Consider the following 11,988-nt stretch of genomic DNA (forward strand, 5'->3'; position numbering starts at 1 on the left):
ATTACACTTGCAGTTGCTTTAAAGGTATGTACTGCTGATCACTGCACCGGAAGCTTGGTTAAATTTAGTATAGTTTAAAGTGTGTACAGCTAGGGCTGTTAACTCCGTTAATAAAATTGAGATCGTAAGGTAATGGTAACTTTAAAAAAAAACGTTCCGCTCTTACCTTTAAACTAACGGCTACCTGATTTTTTTAACGGTCGGAACTATCCGTTATCGATCATGGATAGAAAAAGTTTGAACGTTCCCAGCCCTAATGTAAATCTTCATTTTAGAAAACTGATTAGCCGTTGTTTGGTATGTAAACAAACTCAGTGCACCCACAACCTGTAAAAGGGTCCCGTTATTTCAAACTCATTTGGGTGCCGTTGTGAATCGGTCTTAAAGGGAGTGACCGGCAATGTATGGTGGTTGAACTGAATATGCAGGATTCATTTCAGACATATGAAACGTTTACACGATTAGCTTGCAAAAATATATAAGGATTAGAAAATTTGAGATTGCGGCGCAGACACAACCTTTTTTGAACCCCTCGATCGAGGGTTATAACTTTTTTCTTCATTTTAATGATAAAAAACTTTTACATTTTTACTTTAAGGCTTTCGAATTTTTAAAACAGAAACTTGTTGATTTTTTAAATATACGAAAAACAAATGATTATCTAAAAGATTTAAAATACATTTTGTTCGTTCGAAAAACATTAGACTTTAAAATAAAATTAAAAAGAAAAAACCTTTAAGTTTATTTTGTTTTTCAACCATGGAAACATTCTGCAGTTGGTTTGAAATTATAATATGCAAAGTTTTATTCGTAAATATATTTCACTCTTTCCAGAAAGCTCGATAATATATTTTATATTTTATTTAGCAAAACAAGCGAGAAAACGCAAACATTTTTTCTTCGACAAAAATTCACTAAAGGCACTGTTGACGTAAATTAAATCCTCCGCTTAAAGAGTTGTATGTCTGATTCACAAAGGTTTTTAAATTTTAAACCATTATATTTACCATTCATGCCTTATTTCGGCCGCAATATAGATGGTTTTATTGATTATTATACTTTATTAGATATCTAGGAAAACAAGTTTAATGGGTACCATGGTGAATTGAGCATGCAACTCTTTTAGTGGACTGTCACTTTAAATTACGTCAAACTTAACAGTTATTTTGAGAAACAAATCGTTCAAGAATTTTATCTTCTTTTCCCCGAACAGATAGCAATCATTCCTCTTCTAATCTGCTTGTTCATGATAGCATAGATTACAGGATTTAGACAGGAGTTTACATAACCTAGATATTGATTACAGGAGTTTACATAACCTAGATATTGATTACAGGAGTTTACATACCCTAGATATTGATTACAGGAGTTTACATAACCTAGAGAACAGACATGAACTAGATTTGGATTACAGGATTCAAACAGGAGTTGCAATGATATAGGGATTATAAAATTTGAGTTTGTGGCAATAAATCTGTTCCTTTACCGGAAAAAAAGGTTTTACTCTCAAAAGAATAATTGAGTTTTGACCATTCATGGCCCCTAGTGATCAAGCGTTCAAGTTGTTCAAGATTAACACTAATCCACTGCACCAATAGTTCCGCGCTCCGACAACTTGATGTATTTATACACTACTCACCTATCCAAGTAATAACGTCTATCCATTTGTAGTGTTCAAACCAGAAATCAGGACTAAACGGGAAACTAAAAATATTTCTAATAAGGGACTGTCAGAGTTTTTTCAAGTAAACCTCCATCCGAAGATAGCGATATCCGATTTATAATAGACCCTTGAGACATATTCAGATCCAAAATGTGTTGTTTTCTGACTCAAAAAGTCTTTAATTCTTATAATTTCGCCCTTAATTGCTAATAGTTTATTAGCAAGAAATGCACAAGTCGAGAGTTTTGCAAAGAAACCGCAAAATTTAAATAAACAGATTAAAGAAACTAAAACATGGATTTATAATTATTTTTTCATTAGACTATAATATGCTTTTAAGGGCACTGGATAAAATTACACTTACAGTAGCTTTAAAATAATGTAATTTTAGCTTGAAATTACACTTACAGTAGCTTTAAAATAAAACTTTCCAGAAAAGTGTTTAAGCAATTTTATGGAAAAAGTGACTTTGGGATGTGTTCTACACTGTTAGAAATGTTGTTAAAAACATCAAACTACATTTACGCATTTGGAATTCAAAAATATTTTGTTGTGAATTACGATGAGGTTTAAAAATTTTTCATAATTTAATACAAATTTTTAAAATTTCAAACCAATTTTTAAAATTTCGAAACAAATATTTAAAATTTCCAAACAAATATTTAAAGTTTCAAAAGAAATTTTTCTAAATTTCGAAAAAAGTTCAGAATCCAAAGAAAATATCAGGAGTTCTTGTATGAGTGTAGGAACTGGTTGTTTTTACAATTTTAACATGATACACCAGAAGAACCATCATCTCTTTCAACTACAAACTAGACAGGAGGAGAACGTAAAATTAATGTGACATTACACTAGTACGACTTTGTAACCTCGTATCTCCTCTGGCTTTGATTCTAAGCACAATCATGATAAAAAGCCAATTAATTTGTTTACTTATTAGTAATTTAACACATTTTTCTTCTGCGCCATAACTATTCAATTAAAGGAGTTAGGATTATGAAAGTGAAAGTTCTGAGGATTAATGTGTTACCTGATAAACATGATGGCAAATGGAGTCCAACACACTGCAAATGTAGAAATGATAACTCCCATCATTATAGTAATTCTAAACATAACGCAAGTAACTCTCCATGCAAAGATGTCAATGTTCTGTTTGCAACGGTGTACCCTTGAAACTTTAATCTGATCAAAAATGTGGAAGATACCGTCGTTTTCCTGACTCAAAAAGCGTTTAATTCTGAAAATTTCTCCATTGGTTCTTGATGTCTAATTAATACTTAAAGGGACTGTAAAGGAACAATGAAAGGGATATAGGATGAAACCTTTGAATCTCAGGAGTTGATTGAGACATATAAGAGTTCTATCTGATGTTCCAGTCTCGAGAAATTGACATAAAACTGTGTCACAATTATACCAAAACGTATATATGTTAGATATATGTCCGTATTACGTGGCCAGAACTCCCTCCAATAGCAGTGCAGTATATTGGTCACGTGATACAGACGGAGACAAGTGACAATAATGCTGGACTGCCATTGGTTGGAGTTCTTGTGACATGTTCCGGACGCATAAATAACGTTGTTATGACAAACGTTTTTTGTCATGACATTAAACCGAGTTTTAATATGTTCGAAAATTATGATTCCGTAGATTAAGAATTCCCAATTTCCCATACAGAACTACCCATAAAGGATAGGAATTTAGCGACAAATGTACGTTTTCTAGACAAAATAATACGAATGTAGAACTAAAAATTTTTATATTTTGTGGGCACCTCTGTATGTACTGCAAAATGAATCACATTTACATGAGAAGATGTTATGTCTAAGACCTACCGAAGTTGAGCGTTAAGTTCTCGCTTATATTTTCGTCTGGTTCTTGATTCTCTTTGACTTTTCCTATTTATCATATTTAGAATTTAAAAGGAAATGTGAATTTGAGCTAGGTCACTAAACTACTTATTGCTGGTTTAAATCTTGAATCACTGATTCAAAGGTAATGATTCATATAGTTTTGAATTGGTGATTCAGGATTTGACCCGCTGTAAGTAGTTGAGCGACCTTTTACACTCATAAAAACGCTACCAGATAAAACGCTAGTAAAAAAGGCTATTCTATAAAAAATCATAATGTTGGGTTTAAACTTTAGATTGGATTACAAATTGACTTTTTTATTAGATTTGGTTCCTGGACCCTGAGACTCAACTTCAAGGGACCATTTACTTTTATAGAGTTTATAGGCATGTGTCCGAATCCGGTAAACCTTAATTGATCAAGGATAAATCAGATATTCTTATTTTTTAAACTGAAAATTTATTGTGTTCAATATTTTTTTTTGCAAAAAAAGACTTTTGGATATATTTTGCTGAGACATTGAAGGAAATTGCTAGAATTTGTACTTTTCAAGACAAAAAAGAAGGATATCTTCCTCATTCTTACGCAGAGGCCAGAGAGAGGTTTTAAGAGAACCGTTAAAAATCATTCATGCAACTCTTAAAATGATATGTAACTTGAAATTAGGTCTACAGACCCTTTCAGAAAATAAACTTGAATAAATCTGATTTAAATATTTAATTTGATCTAAATCCTAGTAGTTACTGTGTCGTCTCTCATTCTAGGCAAGCCCTGCAATTCTTCTATCTGAGGAAAAACAAGTTGTAAACATTTAGTTGTAGTTTAGCTTGTTTTCAAATAGTTACTACTAGCTCAAGTGCCCGGCGTTGCCCGTGAAAAAAAAATCGGAATTAAAAAAAAACGTCAAAGTATCTAGTAGGTATCTGGGTTCCCTAAAAAATCCAGCCCATTCGCTCCTTTGGCCAGAAAAAGCTTACAGATATACAAATATACAAATATACAAATATACAGATATACAGATATACAGATATACAAATATACAAATATACAGATATACAAATAATATTCAAATATATAAATATACAAATATAAGCAAAGAGCTTTAATATAAAAAGATTTTTCAATCAGAGATATATTTTTGGGTTAAACTTTTTTACCGATGTCCAAAATAATTGATTAATTAAAAAAATGTTATCATTTATTTTATTCTTCTATAAATTACCATGATATCGGAGGACTCCGCAAAGCTGAATTCAACTTTACTGGTTTCTCTCAACAATCTAGTTAAGAATGTTTATCTAAGTTTCTAAAATCTAAAGAAAACATTTTAAATTATAAAAAGAGCCGAAAAGATAAGATTTCCATCTTAAGCTTTGCAAAAACAAATCAAGAATTTACAAAATAATCATAGAAAAAATGGACTAATTTGTACCTTAAATATAATATGATATGAGCTTGCTATCATAAACTTTTAAAAATGTTCTGGCTTTGCTGCACAAAGACATGACAGCAATGGTATTGCTTCCTTATAATTAGGGTCTGATGATATATATGATTTAATGGTGTTTAATGATATTAACAATTTCTCCGTACACTTTATTTTACCCCAGCCTACCCTTAAAGGGAATGTTTATGAATTCTAAACATTTTTGATTTTCAGTTTTTAGATGACAATAATGAAACCACTTTTAAGAAAATATATACACATATATACATATATTTTTTATAAAACGAATACTTAGAAATTGCCGCTTTATCCGAGGATTTCATTGTTGTACTGTGGTTTTCATCCTCTTCACGAACCTGTACATGTGAACAATCAATGAACTGTACATGCAGTAACCATGTACAGTGATAACCAAAAAATGTGGAAGACGACTGAAAATCATCTCCCTGAAAGTAGAAGGAAACTTCTGAATACAATTGGAATTTGTAAAATCATTCTTTCCTGGCAAAAGCTTAAATGGTTTCCTATTAATTGATTTAACTCATTCCGTTTCAGTTGAAGGTTTTAGTTGGGGCTGGAAAGTAAAGAACACTTTATGTACACATAAAGTACACTTTTATGTGTAGTATTTGCAGTTCCGGATTAAAATATTTACTTTTCCGGTGTAGAGCTAGTATTTGGGAACAGGAAAAAGAAAAGCGTAAAAAATTCGCAAAAATACAAGTCAGATGTTTTTCATGGATAAAGAACTTGATCGGTTCAAAAGAAATGTGTTCAATAAAGTCTTAGGTGAGCACTATCTTATCCAAAAGTTACGAACTTACATACAAGTATTTACTTAGCTTGCTTGTCTGTCTGTCTGGCCGTTTTGTAACCGATTGAGCCCAAATTTTTTGAGGCTACTCACATGACCCCAAATGGAAGGTTCACAAAGGACAAATTTTGTCTGGAAAATGTCGAAATCAATCATTTTTAAAAATCTACCAATTTGAAAGAAAAAAGGCGAAGTAAAGAGCAACTATTAAAATCTAAAATTGTTATGTGAAAAAGTCGTCGCGAAGCATGCCTAAAAGCCTATTAGGTAAAAAATGCCAATAAGTTTACCTCCACAAAAGCTTTATCAATTCTCTGCTGTTGAGTTTCTCTCATTCTAAATATAGGCATTTTAAAGAAAAACTTTTAAAATTTTTCTTTTTCATTTAAATCTTTATAATTGCAGTCTCTTAAAAATGAAGAAAACTATTATAGATAAATATTTTAAAATTAATGCTCAAGATGTTCAATGATTTCAATTAGAAACCTGACGAAGAATTTGAGTCTTTGCCACAAACTCTGATTTTATAATTCCTTTATCATTGCAACCCAATGTCATAGAACTTGGGTATTTCAGACTATTAGAGCTGTTAGATAAAATAATATGAGATTGAAATATCAAAGGTTTAAGCCATCAGGTTGCAAAGTTAGTGGGATTCAAAGACTTTCTATATAAAGATGATGGATTAGAAATTTATCTGACTATTGTGTACAGCTGTATTTTGACGTCATTGGTTATTTTGGTTGTTTGAGCATTCAAGAATCAACCGCAGTTATTTAATACAATTTTGAATGTTTTGTGCTAAAATTGAATACAAAATAACAATATTAAATTGTATTTCAAATGTTATTTAATCATTTGTTGGATAAAAGCCTCTTTTCTTTCATCAAAAGTAAAGAAATAATTTTGCATAAATGTATGCATATTTAACCCATTAACTCGTTAATTGATTTGTTAGGATTTAGGTTAAAAAGTTTACATCATTAAATGGAATGAAATTTCGAAGCAAGCAAAAAATGCATTTATTCACTAGGGAAGACCACATGTGTTTAAGACCAAACAAAGTGCGTAAATAGAGAGTCTTTGGTGGGATTTAGACAACTTGACTCAAGTCCTTTCCCTTCATATCATCTTGCTAATTTTACACTAAATTTAAATGCAATAATTAGCCAAATTATCCTTGTGTTATTAGATAACTTACTTGTGTGCTATGACAGCATAAAGACAGATTAGAACTAAAGATGGAAAGATGAAAGCTAGAATATAAATCTTAAATATATTTTTCGTCATAATCAGAAAAAATTTAAATAATTGAAATATTATTATATAGAGTTCACTACTTGAGTCCCACTAATTACAACCATGTACATCTTGTCTATTTTGGAATATTTTCAGTCAAATTTTTATCTCTCATTTAAAATCTGTCAGAAGTAGTGGAATATATATATCTACCTAATTATTTAAATAAAAAGTACTAGCTGATGTTCTTTATACTCTATCATAGGTTTAAGATATTCTATCATAGGTTCATGATACTCTACCATAGGTTCATGATACGCTATCATAGGTTCATGATATTCTATCACAGATACATGATATTCTATCATAGGTTCATGAGATGCTATCATGGGTTCATGACATTCTATCATATGTTCATGATATTCTTTCATGAGTATATGATATACTATCATAGGTTCATGAAATTCTATCATAGGTTCATGCTATTCTAGCATAAGTTCATAATATTCTATCATAGGATCATGATATTCTATCAAACATGTGTTTAAGACCAAACAAAGTGCGTAAATAGAGAGTCTTTGGTGGGATTTAGACAACTTGACTCAAGTCCTTTCCCTTCATATCATCTTGCTAATTTTACACTAAATTTAAATGCAATTAATTAGCCAAATTATCCTTGTGTTATTAGATAACTTACTTGTGTGCTATGACAGCATAAAGACAGATTAGAACTAAAGATGGAAAGATGAAAGCTAGAATATAAATCTTAAATATATTTTTCGTCATAATCAGAAAAAATTTAAATAATTGAAATATTATTATATAGAGTTCACTACTTGAGTCCCACTAATTACAACCATGTACATCTTGTCTATTTTGGAATATTTTCAGTCAAATTTTGATCTCTCATTTAAAATCTGTCAGAAGTAGTGGAATATATATATCTACTTAATTATTTAAATAAAAAGTACTAGCTGATGTTCTTTATACTCTATCATAGGTTTAAGATATTCTATCATAGGTTCATGATACTCTACCATAGGTTCATGATACGCTATCATAGGTTCATGATATTCTATCACAGATACATGATATTCTATCATAGGTTCATGAGATGCTATCATGGGTTCATGACATTCTATCATATGTTCATGATATTCTTTCATGAGTATATGATATACTATCATAGGTTCATGAAATTCTATCATAGGTTCATGCTATTCTAGCATAAGTTCATAATATTCTATCATAGGATCATGATATTCTATCAAAGGTTCATGATATTCTATCATAGGTTCATGATATTCTTTCATAGGATCATGATATTCTAGCATGGGTTCATGATATTCTGTCATAGGTTCATGAGTTGCTATCATATGTTCATGATATATTCTTTCATGAGTGTATGATATACTATCATAGGGTCCTGCTATTCAAGCATAAATTCATGATATTATATCTTAAGTTCATGATATTCTATTATAGGATCATGATATTCTAGCATAAGTTCATGATATTCTATCATAGGATCATGCTATTCTATCATAGGTTCATGATATTCTTTTATGAGTATATGATATACTATCATTGGTTCATGATATTCTAGCATAGGTTCATACGATTCTATCATATGTTAATAATATTCTATCATATGTTCATGATATTCTATCAAAGTTTCAAAATGTTGCAATGTTCTCGGCGGTTTTGGTCAAACACAGCGATACGAATTATATTGCATGAATAATTAAGATCTATGCCTAGTAGTCCAGCATAAAGTACATATCCAGTAGATGCTGGTTCTACGGGGGGAATACATTCTTCCATGGAGTTACTGAAAAATCAGATTTTTTAATACGTTAATATTATTTAAATCAAAACAATATCAAAAGGAATTGAGTCTTTGGAACAAAATAACATATTCTTCAGAACTCGATGTTGTAAACCTTTGATATTTCAAACTGAGATTACTTGATCTAACAGAATTCATAGTTTGAAATATCTAAGGTCTGCAACATTTGGGTCCAAAGATAAAGTGATCAGAGTTTGTGGCAAAGACTCAATTCCTTAGCCCGTAAATGACGAATTTAAAAATGGTCATTTTATCAGGAATTAGCAATATATTTTCTAGTAAAACTGATTTATTTTATCAGGCATTAGCAATATATTTTCTAGTAAAACTGATTTATTTTATCAAGAATTAGCAATATATTTTCTAGTAAACTGATTTATTTTATCAGGAATTAGCAATATATTTTCTAGTAAAACTGATGTTTTTTATCAGGCATTAGCAATATATTTTCTAGTAAAACTGATTTATTCTATCAGGAATGAGCAATATGTTTTCTAGTAAAACTGATTTATTTTATCAGGAATTAGCAATATGTTTTCTAATAAAACTGATTTATTTTATCAGGAATTAGCAATATATTTTCTAGTAAAACTGATTTATTTTATCAGGAATTAGCAATATGTTTTCTAGTAAAACTGATTTATTTGTCTAGATTTATTTTAAAAATTAAAAAAATTTCTACATGACTTGACAAATCTGCCTGTCTTTGCTTTCTGTTTATTCCCAAGAATTTTACTTTGGAGAATTTCCTAAGAATTTCTAAAGCAGGTTTCCAGGATTTTCCTGGTCCCAAGAATTTCTTGAAAACAAATCCGGGGAGTTTGGGGACAGATTCCTGGGAATTTCTGTGGAATTTCCCCAAATGGTTAACATTGTCACATTAATTTTATCAGATAAAAGTTTCAAGGGTACCGTTCTGAATGGGATTGGTCCCTCCTTGTTACACGAACAGTCAATTTAAAAGTAAAAAAAAAATACAATCCCTCTCTAACCAACGCTTGGTCACTAACCCTGCGTCTTTCCACTCACTTCCTGACTGAAGTTGGCCAGTTGGAGAACCCCTCCTTCTCCACGAACATGGGGAGGGAGATGAGGAGAGCCATCAACCAGGAAAAGATCAGCAGCAGGTTGGTTGTCAGGGTGTTTCTCTTACGAGTCACATAACTAAAATTGATTCAAAAACTGAATAAACATGTTTGTTATTACTAAATTTCATGGAAAAAATAAAGATGAAAAAGATATAAATTCAAAAAATTTAAAGAAAGCAGGAGCGCACTACAGGTTTGTCCAAGGGGCTGTGTGCTTCACCTTTTTTTAAATTACATGGTCAAGTTCTTAATTTTTAAATAACATATTGTAATGATGCTGTGATTTTGTTGATCTTTTTACGATCAGCGGTTCAAGGGATCTTAAGATCGCTGCGATCATAGTTATCTAGGGGTATCATGCCCCCCCCCCATTTTAGCATATACTAGAATATAATTTTTTAAATCATTTTTTAGAGTTGCAATATTTTTTATCACAATGTTTTTTTTTTTGGAAATTCAAACAACCCTAGTATTCTCCCCTTAGTTTTATTACCACTTGGTTCAGAATATATATCTGCCTGGTCTATAAGGTAACCGCCAAATTGAAAAAAAGACAGAAGGAGACTACGCCGACTACGCGTAACTCCTTTGGGCTTCTGTGTCAGGGTTATTGTGAACGAAATGCATCAAAATCTTTAAAAGACTACATCCAGCGTCCTATCTGTTATTTTAATTAATCTATTATAGAAACTATCTATCCTATCCTTCCCTCCTTAGTTCTATTACCCCTTGGTTCAGAATATATTACCTGACTGGTCTATATACAGCATAGAACCTATCAATACTTATTCCAATCAGACTGTAAATGGATGCGGAGCAAAATCCTAAAAGTTGTTGTCGATTGAAAGAAAAGAATGAAAAATAAAATTAGACTGTTTTCTTACAGGGTTACCCAAAACATAATTTCAGGCTTTTTTTGCATAATTTAGTTTATATTTTTACAATATTACATTCAAGACAGAAGAATTAATTGGTATTTAAAATTTTTGGGGTAATTTCCTGGAGAACGATTTTTGGACCCCCCTCCCTCATATCAATGTTGTACATGGATCTCATATGTAACAAATGCATAAAATTGGTCATTTGGCCGCAGCGACCGACCCCGTAGTCTGTCCTAGCCGCGGTGCTCGGCCCCATAGCCTGTCCTAGCCGCAGCGTTCGGCCATGAAATTGTATTAACCTAACCTAGCCCTAAAATAATAAGAAATAAATAATTATCATTTAGCTGAAAAAGTGGTCATTGTACAACATTGAAAGGATGGGAAGGGAAGGGGGGGGGGGGTTCAAAAATCTTTCTCTAGGACAAACCCAGTGTTTGGGTCGTCATTGTCTCATTTTTGTGGGTAATCATGTGGACCTGTATTATACGTTTAATAAATAATAGTTTTTAAGTGCAATATTTTTGGGCAATCTGACCTACGTCCAAGGTGACCCAAAACATACAGAGACTAGCACCCCACAACCATTTACCTTCCTGAAACTAAAAAAAATATGCCTTTTTCATTCAAATAAAACACAAATAAAATACAACTAAAATACAAATAAAATACAAATAAAATACAAATAAAATACAAATAAAATACAAAAAAATACAAATAAGATACAAATAAAATAACTCATTTTAAAACATTTAAAAAAAAGATGAATTCACATGTTGTTATGTGACTTACATTATGATACAAAACTAGTTAAATCGCATAAATCGAGATTGACTATTTTCAAATTAACTATCCCTATATCTAAGCAACCAGATGTAGATGTAGATCTGAGATAATTCAAACAGAAGGACTTCTGTTAGGTTAAATAAACTAAGTTCAAAATGTCAAAGGTTTACACCATCGGGTTGCAAAAATATAGGCATGAGAATCTTGAATTTTGTGGCAAAGACTTGCAGTTTATTTGTTGTTTATTACTACAAATTACAATTTGCGAAGTAGCTTTGATTATGTTAAAAACAACAGACAAAAAAACATTACGAAACAGTTCTCAAGTCCAAGGTTATAATGCAAGGAAAGTTAATTGCAGTTGCGTATAC

At 31.1% G+C, this 11,988-nt stretch overlaps 1 protein-coding gene across 1 annotated transcript; it reads right to left on the reverse strand.

The window, feature by feature from the left end:
- Positions 1 to 843: 843 nt before the first annotated feature.
- LOC111714660 (tyramine/octopamine receptor) lies at positions 844 to 11,433 on the reverse strand. Its single transcript, XM_023489806.1, has 13 exons — positions 11,370 to 11,433; positions 10,702 to 10,777; positions 9,895 to 10,029; positions 8,774 to 8,847; positions 7,714 to 7,768; positions 6,068 to 6,113; positions 5,255 to 5,319; positions 4,739 to 4,796; positions 4,250 to 4,302; positions 3,499 to 3,561; positions 2,694 to 2,768; positions 1,640 to 1,704; positions 844 to 1,289 (listed from the first exon to the last, which is right to left on the reverse strand). Exons 1-13 carry the CDS (start codon positions 11,392 to 11,394, stop codon positions 1,192 to 1,194), a joined length of 888 nt encoding a protein of 295 aa, XP_023345574.1. The 5' UTR covers positions 11,395 to 11,433; the 3' UTR covers positions 844 to 1,191.
- Between the last annotated feature and the right edge of the window lie 555 nt (positions 11,434 to 11,988).

Source organism: Eurytemora carolleeae, unplaced genomic scaffold (genome assembly GCF_000591075.1).
Source record: "Eurytemora carolleeae unplaced genomic scaffold, Eaff_2.0 scaffold1588, whole genome shotgun sequence".
Classification (NCBI taxonomy): domain Eukaryota; kingdom Metazoa; phylum Arthropoda; class Copepoda; order Calanoida; family Temoridae; genus Eurytemora; species Eurytemora carolleeae.